The 20,977-nt window shown below is 45.6% G+C and overlaps 1 protein-coding gene across 1 annotated transcript; it reads right to left on the bottom strand.

Moving 5' to 3' along the window:
* Window positions 1-457: 457 nt before the first annotated feature.
* Window positions 458-14,638, bottom strand: Rab33b (RAB33B, member RAS oncogene family). The gene is made up of 2 exons (XM_003476811.5): window positions 14,261-14,638; window positions 458-2,629 (listed from the first exon to the last, which is right to left on the bottom strand). Exons 1-2 carry the CDS (start codon window positions 14,507-14,509, stop codon window positions 2,189-2,191), a joined length of 690 nt encoding a protein of 229 aa, XP_003476859.1. The 5' UTR covers window positions 14,510-14,638; the 3' UTR covers window positions 458-2,188.
* Window positions 14,639-20,977: the final 6,339 nt, after the last annotated feature.

Raw genomic sequence — 20,977 nt, 5'->3', positions numbered from 1 at the left:
TATAAACACATATAAAAGAACTTCAATCTCTGATACATGGTTTAAAAAATAATTTGTGTGTGTGTGTGTACACTGGAGTGTGAACCCAGAGCTTTTGCACTGAGCTATATTCCCAGCCCTTTTTTTATTTCTTAAGACAAGATTCTGCTAAGTTCCTGAGTTTTCCAGGCTGGGCTTAAAGTTATGAATCCTTTATCCAAAGTGCTTAGAAACTGTAAGCATTTCAGATTTTGGAGGGCTGAGGGTTTTTTTTGCGGGGTGGGGGGGGGAAACCTTCATAAACTTTTCTAGATGAGTACCTTTGATCTGAAATAAAGTCCAAAAATTGGTCAAGTTTTAGATTTTGGATTTTTACATTAGAAATTTTCACATATACATTACCTGGAAACCAGTGGAGGAAAGGGGTCCACTTGGAAATTTCATATTCAACCCAGTAAAAAAAGGAAACAAAACACCATTCTTTCCTCGCGAAGATGATTTATTGAGCATCACAGAGAAAACGTGACCTGCTCCACGGCAACGCAGCCAGGCTCCCCGAGGAGACACAGGTCAGCGCAGCGCTTCCCCAGGCTGGGGTGATGCAGGTAGCCCCCGCAGGGCAGGGTGGGTGCCCTGCTTTTCTCACGTGAACACTTCTCTAAACAATTCTGATATTTCAATCAAAGGTCAAAAGTTAAATTCACAGATTTACAAAATATGGGATTTGTGTTTAAAAAATTAACAGTTGTTAGATAGCCACCATTTTGGGAAGTGATTTCAACAGTCCACGAAGTGCTTTATAAATATTTTGGAATATATGTAAAAACTCGACCCCCACTCAACTAAGTATCTTCTGTTTAAAAATAAAAACATGTTCTAAAAATTAAAATGGTAAGATGTTGCAAATGAGATAAAAAATATTTTAAAATTAATAAATATTAAAGTGAAAAAAGTCCTTCCATATAATTGTAATGGAAAGTTATTCCTATCTTCTTACAAAAAAGAAAATTACTTTTTAAAAAACTCATAAAACACTGAGAAAACAGATACGCTTGGAAAGTCTACAAACTTTCTTCCCTTTAAAAACTTTTAAAAATGTTTTGAACTGAAAGAGTCCTTCCTTTAAAAACCTAGCATACCCATCACCAGTACTACACCTGTCATTGCTCTGCTATAAAAATAGTTAGAAATCAATGTTAATTTACATAAAAATTTTTAACTCTCGCATAATTAAGAAAAATGAAAAAATGGGTTAATCTCTCAAAATGCAAATAACACTATTTCAAACAATAATGATTTGTTGTGATTTACTGTAATTATTACTTTCAATTAGTTTAATAGAACCATGTTTGTTTTTGTGACTAAGCAATGCATTAGGACCACTGCAACGATTAAACAAACTCCTTAGGTACAATCACCTCCTGGCCTGGCTTCCTACCCACACTCAAGGCAGCCAAGACCCAGTTGGGGATGTACCACGTCACCTGAGTCCATGGCTTACATTCCACTTATGTAAATCGCTTCATATGCAAATGCATCATTTTCTTTGTGCAAAGTTTTAAATTCAAAATAAAAGTAGGGAAAAAACATTGAAACATTCTCAAAACTGAGGGAAACAAAATATTTTTTGGAGTGTTTCTGTGTTTTTTTGAGACAGGGTCTCACTACTTGATTTGGGCTGGCCTTGAACTTGAGACAATCCTCCTGCCTCAGCCTCCAGTGTCTGGGACTACAGCCACACCTGGCTCTAACATATCTAGCACACGGAGGAGGACTATTTTCTGTGACCCTACAGAAACTGACAGGTAACACACCATTACAGAAACACACATAGACTCAGGAATCAGAGCTGCAGTCTAATGGAAACTGATTTTAGCCAACACTTAGATGCTCAATTAATTGGGGGCTGGGGGAGAGCAAGAGACCAGGACCCACGCTAACCAGGAGGCATCCGGCTCCTCGGATGCTTGCCATTGGCTCTGTGCTCTCTGCAGATCCCAGCGCGAATACAAAGCACCTGCCCTGTCCCTGCCTCCCTCAGGCCGGGGCTCTGGGGCAGTGCGCGGAAGGTGCTGGATGCGTCCTCCTCTCCTCCTCTGCATCCACAGTAAGAGGCACCTTTTCCTGGGGCCACAGTGACAGCCCTGAGGAAGGGGACGCGACACAGATGCTGAGTGCGCGGCACGGGAGGAGTCCTGGCTGGCTCAGCTCAGCACCAGCACGGCAGTGCGGGCCTGGCTTCGGGCCGCAGCGCCACCGCGTCCTCGGGGGGCTGGCTGAGCACCAGCGGCTTGTGGCTCTTCAGCTTGTGCGCCAAGGTCATAAAGATGGCCTCCACGTGGTCACTGTCATGGGGGCTCTTGGCCGAGGTCTCAAACAGAGGCATGCTGTGTGCATCGGCGAACTTCTGTGCCAGGTCCGTGGGCACCTGCACGGCGCTGCGCAAGTCACACTTGTTGCCCACGAGGATGCGCGGGATGTCGCTGGCCAGCAGGTGCTGCCTGCACTCCTCGATCCAGGCCGGCAGGCTGTGGAAGCTGGCCGCGTTGGTGACATCGTACACAAAGACCACGGCGTGTACGTTGCGGTAGTAGTGCTGCACCATGCTCTTGCGGAAGCGCTCCTGGCCCGCGGTGTCCCACAGCTGGATCTGCAGGAGAAGAGCGAGACCTCACTGCAGTGACTGCGGAGCAGCGCCTCCCTCCGCTGGCCTGCGGCACCCACCCCGCCCAGACCAGGCCCGCGCCCAGGACAGAGCCCGGGCTCTGCGCAGGAGCGCTGGGACTCCGGGTGCACATGCGTTTCAGGGTGGCACTGCCCAGCTTGCTTCAAGGAATAAGGCTACACCTCAAGAAGGAGTTTTAAACCCCTTTTAAAACAAGATGCATCCGGCTTCAGCAAACACGTGGAGTATTTAAACACCTGTCCACTTGGTTTCCACGCCCTGTGATCACTCCTCTGGGTCCATTAAACATGGAGGCCTGAGGGTGCAGGCCTGCGGTCCCACACCCACAGTGCCCTGCAGGCACAGCCACTTTACCCCACCCACTGCTCCCGGCCAGAGCCACCCAGGGAGGATGGGGTCACCCAGCAAATGAACACAGGGGGATCTGCTCTCCGGAGGATCCTGCTGGGCCACGTACTCAGGGCGAGGACTGCAAGTCTGCCCAGAACCATGCCGAACAGGGGCCTGAAGGCATCCTCCACATGGGCCTCCATGCCGAACAAGCCCACTGGCACACACGTAAGTATGTGAAGTGTGCTACGTGATGGTCTGAATGGTTATTTTTTAAGCCGGTGTGATGCCACATACCTGTATTCCCAGCACTCTGGGAACCTGAGGCAGGAGGACTGCAAATTACATAGGGAGTTCAAGGCCAACCTGTATTACACTCATCAGAACTTGTCTCAAAACACAAACAGAAAAAGAAGAAAAAAAGAGGCAGAAGCAACCAAGTATTGATCCACTGACAAACTATAAACAAAATTTAGGGTGTCTGTATCGCGGACTGGGCCGTTATTCGGTCATTAAAAGGAATGAAACAATAAAACATTGCAACACAGATGGATCCTGAAAGCTGTGAAGTGAAAGCATCTAGACATAAGGGGCCCCGGATAAAGAAAGCAGAGTTTTCTTCCTCACTCCAGAAAGAATGGCTATTATCAAGACATCAACTAACAACCCATGCTGGAGGGGCTGGGGGGGGAGGAACCCTTCTCCACTGTTCCTTGTTGGTGGGAGGTACACTGGTGCAGCCACTGTGGAGATCAGTATGGAGATTCCTCACAAAACTAGAGGTCTTATTCAACCCAACTATTTCCCTTTTTTGTACCTTCCCGAAAGAATTAAAAACACCACACTACAGAAAAATATGTTCACTGTGCCACAGTTTGCAATGACCAAGTCTTGGAAGCAGCCCAAATGCCCATCAACTGGTGAATGGATACAGATGTGAGGTTTTTAATGCAATGGAATATGACTCTGCCATAAAGAAGGATAAACTCAAGACATTTCTAGGTAAATGGATGCAACTTGAGACCATACTGTTTAAGTGAAATAAATCAGACACTCCTGTAAGCACCACATTGTTTGCAGTAGTTACAGTGTACAGTGGTTTGCACTGTGAGAAACCGAAAGTGCAAACAGGTACTGTGAAATAGAAAAAAATATTCAAGTGAGAAGGGGAACAAGGAAGTGGAGGAAAGAAGAGACAAGAAAGAAAAAAAAAAACAAGAAGGAAAAATTGAAAACAAAGTTTCTGTAAATAAGGAGGGAAAGAAGGGCTGAAGGGAGGGGAAGGAAATGGGAAAAACAGAAGAAGCGAGATACATCATGAACAGGTACAAACTCCTATAATGAATGTGATCATTATATATATCTAAAATGTATATATAACTAAACTAAACTTTCTGTCTGTCTGTCTGTCTGCCTGCCTGCCTGCCTGCCTTTTTGACACAGGATCTTGCTATGCAGTTCAGGCTGGCCTTGAGCTCCCTTTGTAACCCAGGCTGGTCTGGAACTCACAGTGATCCTCCTGCCTCAGCCTCCCAAGTGCTGGGATCACAGGCATGCACCACCATGCCAAGCCTACAATTAACTTAAATACATTTTAACTCAAATGGTCTTCTTTTCTTTGATGGACTGCCACATTTCCTTCTCCCTGCTCTTCCATATACATTTTTCTTCTTTTTGCTTCTAAACAAGATGCATGCGAGACCATCTGGTAACACAGTAGCCCACACTAAGATATCTGGTTTGACTCATCAGTGAAGGTTTAAAATTTCACCTATTTATACCTAGTACTCCCTACATCAATTAACAACACACGCTGGAGGGGCTGGGGGTGGGAAGGAACCCTTCTCCACTGTAAGCAAGTAGGCGCTGAGCTAAATCCCCAGCCCTCTCTACACTTTTTCTAACACTAGCTGAAACCTACCTCTTCAGGGCTTCCAGGTCTGGGGGATTCATGGTGATCTGAGGCTGTGTTTGCGCCAAGTGATCCCAAGCTTGGAACTCCACACGGTGGCCCAATCCCTCAGCCCTTTAGCAGAAGGTGAAACATTCAATAGCCCTGATATATGCCTGACGCTGACAGTAATACTGAAATCTCTACCTACTGTTTCCGCTACCAAGGCGCTCACAGAACATCTACAGCATGGTTACTCCGGACAAAGGGAGGACCCACAGTCCAGGTGGGAGGCCACAGGACTGCACAGAATTTCAGTAGCTTCTCAGAGTAACATGCACTTTGAAACTTACAAAGTATTTATTTCTGAAATTTCCTATTTAATGTTTTCAGACCACAGGTAACTGAAACTATAGAAAACAAAACCACAAGTAAGGAATGATTACTGTACCTTGAAGCAATTCCTGCGACACAACTCTGCCTTCCCGGTGTGTAGCTGGCAGACCTGAGGGATTCCTGGCCAATGTAAACCTTGCCATGTAAGAGGGGTGGGTAAACTTCTGTGATGTTTGCTTTTCAAGCTGATCCCAATAAAATCTCATGCTTTTTTTTTTTTTGTCTTTTTCTTTTTTATTGGTACCGAGGATCAAACTCACGACCGCCTGCTTGCAAGGCAGGTGCTCATGCCGCTGAGCTAAATCCCCAGCCCCCAAATCTCATGCTTTTTATGTTGCTGGCACTTTATTAGCCAGGCGTAGTGGCTCACGTCTGTAATCCCAGCACTCTGGAGGCTGAGGCAGGAGGATCGTTGCAAGTTTGAGACCAGCCCGGGCTACAAAGTGAGCTCAAGGCCAGCCTGAACTGCATAGCGAGACCTTGTCTCAAAAAAGACAAAAAAAAAAAAAAAAAAAAAAAAAAGATTGTACTTTAATGGAGAAAAGTTCCTACTTTTAACACAAACCAAAGTGTGGTTCAAGAGCCCCTGTCAGACAACCTGGATAACACCCCCTTTCCGGCCTTTTCCCACCCTGCCAAGGAAGGAGGGAGGGAGAGGGAGGAAGAGGGAGAGAGATGGAGAGGGAGGGAGAGGGAGAGGGGGAGAGAGAGAGAGAGAGAGAGAGAGAGAGAGAGAGAGAGAGAGGGAGGGGGAGGGAGGGAGAGGGAGGGGGAGAGACCATCTGGTGGCAATAGTAAGAGCTTCTGTGAACAGCTGGGTTTAAGTTGTAAGTGAACACTGTAACTAATATTAGTAACATTTCAAGACAACTCTTGGTTTTTGGCTTATAGAGCAGAAATGTGTGCACTTAGCACAGAGAACCAGGTGGCAAACTTTTAAACTGAAGCAAGAGAAATCAATCTGGATTCTCTCCAAACTCTCACTGCTTCTAAGTGCTGCTGATTCGATCCCAGCAGTACAAATAAGCAAATATTAGCTGGGTGTAGTGGTGCACACCTGTAATCCCACCACTTGGGAGGATGAGGCAGGATTACGAGTTCAAGACCAGCATGGGATACATAATGAGTTTAAAGCCATTCTCAATTACATAGGGAGACCCCGTCTCAGAAAACCAGGAGGAAAAATAAAAAGTAAACAAATGTTATCTTCCCAACAAGGAGAAGTTACAAAGTTCCTTGATTATTTATTTTGAGGTGCTCAGGATCAAACTATTGGTCTTTTGCCTGCTAGACAAGTGCTCTACACTAAGCTACACTTCCAGCTCAGTTCCCTGCCTGAAACGATTTTTTTTTCCCTTAGAACTAGGGATTAGGAGCTGGGGATTTAGCTCAGCGGCATAAGCGCCTGCCTTGCAAGCAGGCAGTCGTGAGTTTGATCCCCGGTACCGATAAAAAGGAAAAAGACAAAAAAAAAGTAAAAAGAACTAGGGATTAAACCCAGGGCCTTACTGAGCTGCATCCTCAGCCTTTTTTATTTTTTATTTTCAGACAGGGTCTAAGTCACTAAATTGCTCATGCTGAGCTTGAACTGGGGATCCTCCTGCCTCAGCCTCCCAGAGGGCTACAATTACACACATGCACCACCACATCCTGCTGAAATGCACAATATATTCTTTAAACCTGAGGACAAGCACTCTGGAAGTACTACTTTACTTGGAGCCCAGCACACCTCAAGAACACCCAGGCACTATGATTACTGCTTCACATGCCTTGTCTTATACATGGAGCCCACGACAATTACCAAACATTGTAAGAAAGATGAAGAAATCAAGGTCTCACGAGGTTACAGGATTCACCGATGGACACAAAACTCCTAAGTCATCAGGCCAGGAACTAAGCCTAGGCGGCCTATCCCTCCCTGGCACACTGCTCTTTCGCCCAGCCTCTGTCCCTCCCTGGGAAGCCCTGAGGGAAGCAGCACCGTAAGCCCCACAACCAACCTGCATTATTGGCACTGGCCAACACTGCCCCTCCAACATAAAGCAATGACTTCTCACTGCGCCTAAACAAAATTTCTTCCCTGGTTTTTGAGATGGGGTCTCACAATGTAATTCAGGCTAGCCTACACTTACTGTGCAGACTAGGCTGATCTCACACTTGCTGCAATCCTCCTGCCTCAGCCTCCCAAGTGCTAGAATCACAGGTGTGCACCACCACACCTGGCTTCATCTGCCCAAACTATTCTGCATGGAGCTAAAGAACGTAAAGAACGAAAGCCTAATTACTGATCAAAGATTCAAGGAAGGAGTCGGGGATTTAGTTCAGCGGCATAAGCGCCTGCTTTGTAAGTACATGGTCGTAAATTGGATCCCCAGTACCAAAAAAAAAAAAAAAAAAAAAAAAAATTCAAGGAAGTAATCGCTCTGCCTCTCCTTACCACTCAGATATACAAGCTTACAAGGCCAGGTCTGTCAGATGCAGTATAAGAACAGGAGGCTGCTGCAATCAGGCTGGGAAAACAGCAGGTACATGGACCTGGCTCCTGGCGTCCTGCAGAGCAGGAAGGCTTGGGTCTATGAAAACCCACCTTGGGGCTGGGGGTTTAGCTCAGCGGCATAAGCACCTGCCTTGCAAGCAGGCGGTCGTGAGTTCGATCCCCGGTACCGATAAAAATGAAAAAGACAAAAAAAAAAAAAAAAAAAAAAAAAAAAACCCACCTTGCTCACTCCTCTGGGTATCTCGCTAAGCACCAATAGAGAGTCTCTTGCCAGGCTCTGTGGTGCACACCTACAATCCCAGCTATCCCATTCAGGCCAAGTTTGGGCAATTCATGAGATCATCTCAAAATAAAAAGGGAGCTGGGTACCGTTGCATATTCGTGCAAACTCAGCAAATTGGAGGCTGAGGCAGCAGGGTTATTGTTTGGGCTACAGAATGGGTTCAAGGCCAGCCAGGAATGCACAGTGAGTCCCTACTGTAGAAAACCAAAAAGAAAAAAGCAAACCCCACGGAGACAGTAAGCAGCTCCAGGCCTACTTCATCCCTCCCAGCCGCTTCCATCTCCCTCCCTAACCTGCAGAAGTGGACTGGACGCTGATGGGGCACCAAGCTCCCGGGGCTGGCACCTGCACAGCTGCCTGCTCATCTGGCTGCACAGAGAAAGGGACAGCAGTTTGTGCTCCAGGATGGAGCAAGGCTGGAGAAGCCACTGTCTCTAAAACAGAAAGTTCTAACTTTATATTCCTTTTTTTGAGACACGGTCTCACCATGTAACCTAGGCTGGCCTTGAACTCATAGCAATCCTCCTGCCTCAGCCTCCCAAGCGATGGGATTACTGGGGAGCACCACCACGCCTATCCTTAAACTGTACTTTGTTCTGTTGGTTACAACTGCAGCTCAAAGCCAGGGTAGAAAGAAACACCTGAATTTAGATTTTGAAGACAGGGTTAACAGGAGAAAGTGGGCAGGCAGAAAACCACTGGGTTTAGGGAGCAAAGCCTCAAGGGTGGGGCTGTGAGATAAAGACAGGGGATGACATAAGGACAACCCACACCCTCGTGGACCTGGATTCCACACAGCTTTCACTCTTGTGACACCTTTCAGTTATGACCTCCCAATCATTCAGAATGTAGAAACCAGGCTGGGGACCTAGGCCTGGTCAAGCACTTGTCCAGATGTATGAAGCCTTGGGTTGGACCTCCAGCAACAAAAAGAAATAGTAATAAAATATAAGAACCATTCTTAGACGCCAGGCCATGTAAAAACAGGCAGCAGACCATCTGGGGCCCTCAAGCAGTTTGCCAACACTTGTATTGTACTGTAATTCTTTGTGCTTAAGCAAAACACTTGTTTTGCCAGCAACTACCCATTAAATATTTGGTTTACCACGGGTCCTGATTATTTTCCTTAAATTAACATTAAGCCAGGTATGGCGGTGCATGCCTGTAATCCCAGTGCTCAGGAAGCTGAGGCAGGAGGATCACCTAGCTCAAGATTGCATAAGGAATTCAAAGCTAGCCTGGAATACACAGCAAGACCCTGTCTCAAAATAGATTTTAAAAAAAGAAAAAAATATATATATATGTTGTATTAATATAGCAAAGGTTCATTTCTATCTCTACAAATAAATAAGATACTGAACAGTTCAAACAGGTATCACTAACTCCTAATTACAACTCCTAATAACAGATTAAATCCAAAACACCAGACACCAAAGAAAAATGATTATCTGCCACAGAAAAATGATTTGCATGAAAGGAATAAAGGACACATTTATCCAAGAAAGGAGCATATGGACTAGGGCTAGGAGACCTACCTAATAGTCAAACGCACTTTTATATAAGGAGTTAGTTTTGTAACTCTAATCAACTTTCAAAATTCTGCAAACAAGGTTTCCTTCTTTCAGTGAAATATAGTTTGTTTGTTCTTTCATTTTTTTTTTAACAGTAGGAAAATTCTGGGGAAAATGAATGGGGAATAAGAATATCTCCTGAGGGTCAGCAGGTCCCAAATCGATTACCCCATACACAGTATTTAGAAGCAGATTAGAGATCAGAAATTTTTTTACAGTTCATGAAACATTTTAACAAATCCTGAAAGAGCTATTAAATCATATTCTCTGAAAAATTTCCAGCCCACAAATAAGAATATTTAACACAATTCCATCTTTATCAAAACCATGAATAGAATGTCCCTTTATTAATAAAATAGTAGAAATTTCAGCTTTAACTTAAAAAAAAAACTGTTAAAGGCTGGGGATAGAGCTCAGAGGCACAAGCACCTGCCTGGCAAGTGCAATGTCCTAAGTCTGAATCCCAGTACCAAAATGTCATTTCAGATCAGACCCATAGTTCTCCTAACAAGATGTGAACATGACAAGAATAAGTCAGAAGCATAGAAGATACATAATAGGTTAGGGAGGCAGTGGTAGCATGCAGAATAAAGCTCTTCTATCTCACTTCTCAGTTAAAAAAAAGACTACACTGGGCACAGTGATGTATGCCCGAAATCCCAGCACTTTGGAGATTGAAGGCAGGATGACTGCTGCAAGTTTCAGGCCAGCTTGGATTACACAGCAAGTCTGAGGTCAGCCTGAATTACAGAGGGAAATCTTGTCTCAAAAAAAAAAAAATTCAATGTATTTATCAAAGCAAAATAAAATAGGATAAAACCAAGCACGTGGGTGATCACAATAAATATAAATAAATTAAATTCTGATAAAAAAGACAGAACACTTAAACTTTATTTAGTCATTTTCATTTCCACCATAGGCAGGTGTGGTGACACACTCCTGTAACCCCTGTAGCCAAGATACTGAGGCAGGAGGATTGCTGCCAATTTGAGGCCAGCCTCAGCTACATGGTGAGTTGAAAGCCAGCACAAACTACATAGCAAAGCCCTGTCCATCCAAAAAAAAATTCCAACACAACTGGTCTTTTCTTTTTTCTCTCCTTCTCTTTCTTCCTTTTCTTTCTGAGGCATTATGTAATTCAGACTGGCCTTTGATTCACCACTGTAGCCCTGTAGCCCTTTTGATGATCCTCCTGCCTCGGCCTCCCCAGTGCTGGGATTACAGGCATGCACCACCACGTCCAACTGTCTTTATCTTTTTCTATCTCAGAAAATTTCTGCAGCCTTTCAAATCACAAAGATCTCAAATGTTACTTAACAGCCAGAGGCACAAGACAAGGGTGACAGCCTCAGATAGGAGGAGAAAGCACCTCGGTGTCTGGGTCCGGATTGCTGTAGCACATTAAGATCAGGGGGTAGAGGGGCTGGGGATTTAGCTCAGCGGCATAAGCGCCTGCCTTGCAAGCAGGCAGTCGTGAGTTCGATCCCCGGTACTGACAAAAAGTAAAAAGACAAAAAAAAGATCAGGGGGTAGAATCCCAAGTGACAACGTATTCTCTCTCTTCCCACCCACAAGGATGGCTGGGAGCTCAGATCACTATGCCTGTGTTCTGCCAGCCCTCTGCCCAGTAGTGAAGTGACTATACATGGGATATGCCTGATTAGTTTTTCAATTTAGTATCTCAACATCTGTGCCTCATTCATCTGGGGTCAATTTTCCACTCTCATTTCCTGGTATTCCTCTCCCCTTCAGCCGCCTACTCACACCCGACCTCTTCCTTCTGTGAGGGTACAGTAAATAATGTCAAAGCCACTAGGACAGGCAAGGAGTCCTTTAAGGGTACCAACTAAGAACCTGGGTATCTCATAGGTGTGATCTAACCCTCCCGCCAGCCTGACAAGGTATGAGTACAAGTTTCCAGAAGACAGACTGGGGTGAAGGAAGCTGCATAAGGACCAGGGTGACGAACTATGCAGTGTGTCTGAGATGGAGGGGCTCCAAGGGACTCTCAGCTTTTAAACCTAGACAGTTGTGGGGCTGAGGACACAAAGAGCATCATCTTGGCCCATTTTCTCTGCTGGAAAGGATCTGAAACTGAGGAATTATAAATAGAAGCTCCTTGGCTCACAGCTTGGAAGTCAGGAAGTGCAAGAGCATCTGATCGGGCCCCTTTGCACAATAATATGGAGGGAATAAATCCCAGGTGACTGAGAGCAAGCCAGCTTTTGAAACAAAGCTACTCAGTGACAGCCTGTTAATCTATGAAGGGATTAACTCATGAACCAATTAATGGATTAACCCATCAATAACATAAATGGATTAACCTATCCAGAGGGGTGTGACCCCAAGTCCTAATCAATTCCCCCCAAACTCCACCACATATGGATTGGAGATTAAATTTCCAAATTGGGAGTTTGGGTTACATACTCAAACCATGGCACCTCCCTTCCCCTTTCCTTTACTTTTTTTTTTTTTTTTTTTAAAGGTCTCTCTATGCAGTTCAGGCTGACCTTGAACTCATTATGCAGCCCAGGTTGTCCTCGAACTTGCTATGATTCTCCTGTCTCAGACTCCCAGGTGCTAGGATTATAGGTATGAGCCACCACACCTGGCCTCCCTCACCCTTTCAAAAATTCACATTTGAGAGGTGTGATGATGTACACCTGTCATCCCAGTACTTGGGAGGCTGAGGCAGGAGGACTGCTGAGTGGAGGCCAAACTAGGCTACCTAGTGAGTTCAGAGCCAGCCGGAATACACAGAATGACCCTGGCTCAATCCTCCCCACCAAAAGTTCACATCTGAACTCCAAAGCCCTTGAACTTTCTCTCCCAAAATTCGTCTCTCTCTCAACCCAAACACTGACACTTCAGAAGCCTTGTTATTCTACCTCACAGGCTTCTGGGCCTAACTTAATTTTGGTGACAAATTGTTCAGCTCTCCTTATCCTACCTCTTCCAGTGCAAAGTACTGTACGCTAACCTTTCCTCACTGCCTGACACAGTGCACCCGAAGGACCAAAACTGGCAGCTATAAAATTAAAAGGCAAAAGAGCCTAGAGAAGGCTTGATCCCTTTTAACTCTGCCTATTTCTCTTTTAACATAGCATTATTAACAGTGAAAGCCCGGTGAGAATGGGATTGAGGAACTGAGAAAGAAATTGGTCTTGACTCAGAATATAAAATTAGGATATTGGGCTAGGGATATTGCTCAGCAACACAGCACCTGCCTCATAAATGTGAAGTCTTAAGTTCAATTCCCAGTACAAAAAAAAAAAAGATTTAAAGTTAGGATGACCAAAGCAAGCCTGTTTTACCCTCAAGTCTAATGATACACAGATGAACTGAAGCAAAAAAAGTAAATCCAGCAAGGATGGCAGGGGTGTTCTAGGCTGTGAATTCTTTTTTTTTTTTAAACACTTTTTCTTTTTTCTTTTTATTGGTACTGGGGATCGAATTCATGACTGCCTGCTTGCAAGGCAGGTCCCTATGCCACTGAGCTAAATCTCCAGCCCCCTAGGCTGTGAGTTCTAAGTGGTGATATTAGGTGGTGTTTATTTTTGAGTGTGTGTGTTTTTGAGACAGGGTCTTGCCATGCAGTTCAGGCTGGCCCTGAGCTCACTTTGTAGCCCAGGCTGATCTCCAACTTGCAACAATCCTCCTGCCTCAGCCTCCCAGAGTGCTGGGATTACAAGAGGGCAGTGCATCATGCCCAGCTGTTTAGGTGGTTTAGTAAGGAAGACTGCAACAGTGTCTGAGGTTAATACCCTCATGGGGCCTCAATCTTAATACTGACCCTTTCTCAAGGTCCCATTTTAAACCCCAGTTGTGCTGCCCTCAGGCCTTCTACCTTCTCTACTGCTCTTGCAACTCCTTCTTTCCAGTCTTAGGGGCGCCTATGATGACTTAAAGGGGAGGAGGAAGTGGATGTCAGAAGAACCTGAAACAGCATCCAAGAAACATGGTTTTACACCGGGTGTGATGGTGCACACCTGTAATCCAGCACTCAGGAGACCGATGCAGGAGGATCACTGTACGGCCAGCCTGGGCTACAGAGTGAGTTCAAGGCTAGACTGAATTACAGAGCAAGACCCTGTCTCGAAAAAATAAAACAAAACAAACAAAAAAACAAAGAGAAGCGGGGGGGGGGGGACGACGGCTTTGGCAGTACAAGTAGTAAGTACCACACAGAGAGAACGTTTGTGGGAAAATGAACAAATCAGTGCCACACAGAAACTACTGTAAGCAAGAACCTAAGTACTTCCTCAAAGACAACAGGCGTCCACAACATTAGCACAGCGCTCAAGTGAGTCTTTACCAAATGACATGAACAAATGAATTTTCTATTTTTGAGAAATTCCGTGTTCTCCTTCCGTGAAACACAGCCCATGAGGCAGTGAACACCCTGCGCTCCCGATATTCCAAGTGTGGGCTCCAGCATCAGGGAATCTACCGAGTCAGAATCTCCAGTGTTGGAAACCAAGAACCCAAGGCAAATCTCAGCAACTAAAGGTGGGAAGACTCTGCCTCAGAGGTCAGCCACACACGACCCCTGCACGCTTCCCTTGGGCGTGACATACCCGGGCGCACGTCGCACGCCCTCGCCCCTCCCGGCAGCGCCCCAATTCACCTTGATGCGCTCCCCGTCGATCTCCACCGCTCGTTCTCGGAAGTCCACCCCGATGGTGGCCTCGGTGCGGTCGGGGAAGCGGCCGGCGCAGAAGCGGTAGGTCAGGCACGTCTTGCCCACATTGGAGTCGCCGATCACGATGATCTTGAAGATGCGGGAGCGGGCCGGAGGCAGGCACCCCGAAGCCCCCGGCACCACGCAGCTGCTGGAGAAGCTGGCCTCCAGAGAGGACTCTAACTCCGAGGCCATCCTCCCCACCCGCCCGGAGCCGAGGCAGAGGACAGCGGACGCGACAGGGCCTGGGGATGACGCCACAGCGCGAGCGCCGGGCTCCGCCGCGCAACCCAAGTCTTGGGAGCCGCCGGCCTGGCCGCGCGCGTGCGCACGCCCCGCCCCCTCGCCACCGCGCCCGCCCGCCCCTCCCCCGGCTCCCGGCCGCGCGCGCACTTCCGCAATGCGCCCCCACAGCGCCCGAGGTTCCTGGGCTGCTGCGGCGGCGGCCTAAAGGAGTGTTTGTCCCTGCCACGTCTTCCAGGGAGAGAGGGAGACAGCTGACAGGAAAGAGGGGCCGCCCGGTCTCTCGCGAGAAACCGCAGAGCCGTCGTGGGCTTAGCGCAGACTGCAGATCGCGGGCTGGCGGTGGGCATCCCCAGACCAAAGGCGCCTGGGGTCCCGCTGATTTCCCCGGTCAGGGAGGTGGACAGAAGAGCTGTGAACCACTTGGCCGGGTTCACTGAACCTGGCCTTTCTGGTGAAAATAAAACCACTTGTACCTTAACTCTAGCCCACGCTGGCCTCTAACTTGCTGTAATCCTCCTGCCTCAGCCTCCCATGTGCTAGGATTACAGGTGTGCACCACCATGCCTGGCTTGATTTCTGATTTTAAGACAAGGTCTCACTAAATTGCTCAGGCTAGCCTTGGCAAGTCTCAGGCTCCCAAGTAGAAAGGATCACAGGCATGCATCACCTGGCCTGGTGTAAAAATTACAAGTTACAGAGAAAAAACACCTGAATTTCAAGTTACATTTTTCTGATACCAGAACCTCGCTCCAATCTTATACCGCCTACTTGACAGAGCTTATTTTCTATCCTGCCCAATCTTGTTTAGGGCAGGAGGCCTGTAGGCCAGAAGTCCTTCTTAAGGTGGCCAAGCCCAAACTGCCAGTGTTTCTAGGTCACCTCTCATTTCCTCATCCTCATCAGCATTTTCTTCGGCAGACACAGGGCAGTGTCAGCACACTAAACAGCTGCCGTTAAGTGAAGAGCAGCAGAAAGAAGTGGCGGCTGACTTGCTGATAGGAGGCAGCAGGATCTGCGACCTGAAAGGCTGCACAGTATCCACCTCCTCCTCAGCTCCCTTCTCTCCCCTTTTCTGGGCACCTTGATATGAGCAGGTCTGGTCCACCACCAAGTCTTGTCTGTCTGGGCCTGCTGAAAGTGGGTCGAAACCCCTGACATGCCAGCCAAAAGAAAGTTCTCTTCCTTTAAATTCTGAGGGTCAGGCATTTTGTCCCAGCAATGAGGAAAGTGACCATGACAAAGACCACCACTGGGTTGAGAAACTGATTTGATTTGAAACCCTGTATTGCACTCACCATCTTGTTTTGACTCATTTTCCTCTATTCTGTTATGCTTGATAGTACCAAGTTCGAAAGTATAGGCAACAACTATGAAGACAATAATATTCATTATGATGCCCATTCCGGTTGACTATTATCTTCTTTTGAAGTCCTCTAATGTCTCCAATGTTTTGGTTTTATTGGTCTTGTTCTTTACTGTTTTGTTCAATTTTATTATAACTGATGATATAGGTAATTCTTTTTAAGATAGCAAGAGGCATTATGGTAACCATTGTCGATCACCTTGTATTTTGTTTTTACATTATGTATTATGTCCATCCTTTTTTTTTTTTTTTCCTTTTTTTTTTTTACCAGTACCAGGGATCGAACTCACGACTGCCTGCTTGCAAGGCAGGTGCTTATGCCGCTGAGCTAAATACCCAGCCCCTATGTCCATCCTTTTGATTTGACTGACTCTGTCCTGTTATGTCACATTTGGTTTTACTTTCTTCAAAAAAAAAAAGTAATAATAACTGTGGGAGTAATAAAACCCAAAATGTGTAATTGTCATTGTACAAAAGAAAGTGCTCTAAAGGATATAACTGCATATATATTTAAGTGTATAAAATACATAACCGGGGCTGGGGATTTAGCTCAGCAGCATAAGCACCTGCCTTGCAAGCAGGCGGTCGTGAGTTCAATCACCGGTACCGATGAAAAAAAAAGATACATAACCATATTACTGAGTTTTGTTGGATCATTGAACAAAACTGTTCGCAGTCTCACTGTTTGAAAGTCCCCTCTATATGCTTTAATTTTGTAACTTGAGCAACTATTTCTAAGATGACAATATGTAATTAACTAGTGATTTCCTACTGTTTATTTTTTCTGAAATTCTGTATAACTTGTACGCTTTTTCTGTTTTTTTTTTTTATTCTTTTTCTCCTTAAATAAAATTTAAAAAAAATTCTGGAATGATACTAATATAGAAAGCACCAGAAGTCTGGGAAAGAGTTTTGGCCCAGGCCAGACACTGGCCTGCATCCTGGATTAATTCCTCACTTCTCAACACACAGGAGCTGCTCAACTTGTTGCTGCTGGTTTGCAAACACTAGTCTAATTGATTTACCGCAGGTGAGCAAACTCCAAAGATTACTCCGTGCTAGTGGGCCAGGCCCCACGCTGGATTTTCTTCCCATTCCCTGGACTGGGATAGCACTCTCACATCCCTTGGGCAGAGCCGATACAGTAATCCATGGGTACTCCATTCACACCTTTTGGTGACAATTAAAAAGCATGAGTTTTGGAACCGATTACCATCATTCTTAGAGGCCAGGTGATGGCCTGACCTGCCTTAGGCCACAGTCTGTTGGCTCACTTTACCGTGATTCAGACTACTTTCTGTCCCCCAAAAAACACACCTCTGGGGTGCCTGGTTCAAAAGGCTACCTAAAACCAAAAAGCTGATCTTTTATTTATGGCTTATCACACTGGTGACAAGTTTGCAAAAACTCTCCATCTTTAGGCCTTTGTTTCAAGAATGTGTCCTTCTCTCCCTCTGCTCCTCCAGGATCCCTCCCCCTCCACACACTTAGGACACTTATAGTTTTTCCCCTATCTCACACACCAAATCCCACAGCTTTCTCAGTATCGTCCTTTCTTCCCGCTTCACCCATTTCTCAATCCCTCCCTGGACCGGTGCCAGCCTGTTTTTCCCAGTGCACGCTGGAATGGGAGAGGTGTGCACGGACAGCGTTGGACTGCACATAGGCAGCTGAGGTGGTACGTGCACAGTGTGCACCAATGGGCCTGCCTAAGTTGCTCTGTGCTCTCACGCAGAGCGCCAGCTCTGCACTCCCCCTGCATGCTCCTGGCACCTCCAGGAGCAGTCCCAGCTCCCAGCCCCAGCCCCCGAGCAGGAGCACCAGCGTGGCTCTGGGCATCAGCTTGGAGGAGGAGACAAAGGTATGCTGCGGAAGGAAAGGGGCCAATTCTTATTTCAAGAGATCTCTATTAGGGGCTGGGGATTTAGTTCAGCAGCATAAGCGCCTGCCTTGCAAGCAGGCAGTCGTGAGTTTGATCCCTGGTACCAATAAAAAAGGAAAAAGACAAAAAAAAAAAGATCTCTATTAATCTACAAAGGTTCACACCAGCCTTCTTTAATATAGTTCAAATTCACCAAATATATTTGAGTGCACTCTGATTTTATAAGATATATCTGTTGTTCATTCAGTCTGTTTATAATGCCTGCTCTGTAAACAGCTGTTCTTTTTTATTTGAGCTCAACAATTTTTTCCTTTTTTACATTCTCAAACCATTTAATCAAGTTTTATTTGGGTTATAGATTAAAAAACATGCTTCTACCTAGTTTGCCAGCTGGTCAAAATGGTACTAAAGCTGATTAAATAAAATCTCTTGGGGTGAGGAGATATTGGACAAGACTTCAATTGATAGACGGGGAAAGTGGCCACCTGGTAATTTTATCAACCTTGTTTATCAATTGAGGCCTCCAATAATTTCCATAGCCTTATGGGAGACACCTCAACTAAAGTTCATATGACTAAGACAATTCATTGTTGCTGATCTGATGGTATATTCATGCTTTCAAATATAAAATTAGGATGGTTTCTGTTGCCTTTTTCTTGTGTTCCAGCCAAGAGATACAAATCAGACCAACATTAGGAAACCAGTCAAATAATAATTTTTATACAAATTTTATATAATGTATGATGACAAGTGTTTTCTTTCAGATCCAGGCATAGGCTTAGAGATGCTTCATAAATTCATTCAGCGCTTAAATGTTAAAACATTTATGGTTAATAGCCATTTAATCTTCTATGTTAAGCTTACTGCCTATACTGCCCTGTACTGTTATCAATCTTCTGGATATTCAACAACTAAATTAAGAGATAATTATGAACTCCTTTTTTTTTTTTTTTTTGTCTTTTTTGTCTTTTTCATTTTTATCGGTACCAGGGATCGAACTCACAACCGCCTGCTTGCAAGGCAGGTGCTTATGCCATGAGCTAAATCCCCAGCCCCAATTATAAATTCCTTTTCGATTCCTTTTGCTGGGATCAACCAGATCTTTTCCAGAAAGGTTATATGATGCATGCAAAACAACAATACCAACACTGGGGCAGAGGCAAGGTTTGAGCCTTTTCCAGCCTGTCCACTGGCCCTGGCTCAGCCCTCCCCCGAGCCATAATTAACTATACTCAACTGACGTTAAATGACACCATAGCTGATCTCTCTCCTAAATAAAAAGGTAAAATTAATAAAACAGGCCATCCTCCGAAAATCAGATGGCATTAGACATTCTAACAACATAAAGAGATACTTGTATAAGACAAATAAATGACATGTCTGTTCCTAAAATTCCCTGGACCTTATCCTCCTTATGGGAAGCCATTACTAAAGTTACGATTATAAATACCCTGTTGAATGTATTATTTGACTCCTGCATACTTGATTCTTTTTTTTTTTTTTTGGTCTTTTTCCTTTTTATCGGTACCGGGGATCGAACTCACGACGGCCTGCTTGCAAGGCAGGCACTTATGCCACTGAACTAAATCCCCAGGCCCCTGCCTACTTGATTCTACAGATACCTTCCACCGTGGGCCAGATCCCAAGACAAAAGGCTAAACTTGGTCCTCAAATGCTACAGGGAGACTTTCTTAATATGACTTTTGATGTTTTCAACAACAGAGATAAAAAATAACAATCTGATCTTTTAGCAGTGACACTCGGAGCTCTGAGACAGGTAAACCAACACAAGGTGGAGCTGCCTGAGCCTATCCTGGTCAATGCTTCGAATGCAGCAGAAGGACATTGGTGGGGGGGGGGGGAAGGACAATGGGCAAGAAAATGCCCCAATCCTGGTGTATCTTTGGGGTCTTGCCCCAGGGCCCCTGGAGCAACTGTCCTAGACACAAGAGAGCAGGTAAGCCATCCTCCAATTCCTTGCCCTCACAGGAAATGCCAACACTGCCAGATTCATCGCTGACAGATCTGGTTGGACTTGCTGCTAAAGACTGACAGGGCTTGGGGCCCACAGCCCCCATTAAGGGGTCCTTCTCAGAGTCCCAAGTCCCACTACAGGTCTCAGGTAAGACATTCTCTATATTTGTGGACATAGAGGCCATGTATAGGGTTCTTCCCGAGCTTTCAGGCCACTATATTAAGTCCTTAGTCTCTATTTGACGGCCAACCTATGCAGCCTTTACAGACAGGGCCTGTTTCATGCAGGTTCCAGACTTGCTTCTTCTCTGGTCGATCCCATAGTTTGAGATACCTCTAATCCCACTTGTGCTGCCCATGCCATGCCTATTTCAATTTGTCTCAGGGATCCTTCAATTCTTCCTTGTGTTCCATAATATCCCATAAAAGGCATAGCTCCCAAACATTTACGGGGACTTAAACCTATAATTAAGTGCCTTTTAGACAATGGCTTTCTTAAACCTACCCATTCACCCTATAATACTCCTATTCTCCTGATACTCAAGCCTGATGGATCCTACTGCCTGGTACAGAACATTAGGGTAGTCAATAGTGCTGTTACCCCAATCCACCCAGTGGTGCCAAACCCTTACACCATGCTCTGTCATATCTCTCCCTCCACCACTCACTTTACAGTACTAAATCTTAAAAATGCCTTTCTATCCTTTGTGTTTATGCAGACTGACCCAGACACTCTGAAGTCTCAACAACTTATGCCTATTATCTCTATAAAACCTCTTCTCAGGGACACATACCACCCCCTTCCTTTCTGATTCACCAATTTCTCAGATACAAACCTGGTCAAGACTGACGGATAGATTTTACACACATGTCTTGCCACAAAACTCTCAAATATCTTCTTACCATTGTTTGTACTTTTTCAGATTAAATAAAAGCCTTTCCCACAACCAGGGAGACTGCTGATATACTTACTAAAGCCCTGTTACAGCAAATCATCCCAAGGACTACAACCAAGGTGGAGCAGTCCATACCTGGTCTTCTTGGCAACCTCAACAGCGGTCAAGGTTGCTAGACTGCCATTGTGGTTTCATATCATTCAGGCTAAGTGGTGCCCTCCCAGCCCTAGATCTAACCATCCTTTTGCCCACTCATCCCCACCTCACCAAGGCCTCACAGCCACAACTCTCAGGCTAAGTCA

Source organism: Cavia porcellus, unplaced genomic scaffold, assembly GCF_034190915.1.
Source record: "Cavia porcellus strain 051 isolate PalLab524CR breed Dunkin Hartley unplaced genomic scaffold, mCavPor4.1 scaffold_14, whole genome shotgun sequence".
NCBI lineage: Eukaryota > Metazoa > Chordata > Mammalia > Rodentia > Caviidae > Cavia > Cavia porcellus.
Note: the sequence above shows the minus strand (reverse complement) of the source record. Positions and strands in the feature narration are given on the sequence as shown.

Excerpts from the sequence above, each read along its gene's own strand:
- Rab33b (XM_003476811.5), bottom strand. The coding sequence starts at position 14,509 with ATGGCCTCGGAGTTAGAGTCCTCTCTGGAGGCCAGCTTCTCCAGCAGC. Across the intron at positions 2,630-14,260 it reads TCGACGGGGAGCGCATCAAG|ATCCAGCTGTGGGACACCGC; the intron begins GTGAATTGGGGC and ends CTTCTCCTGCAG.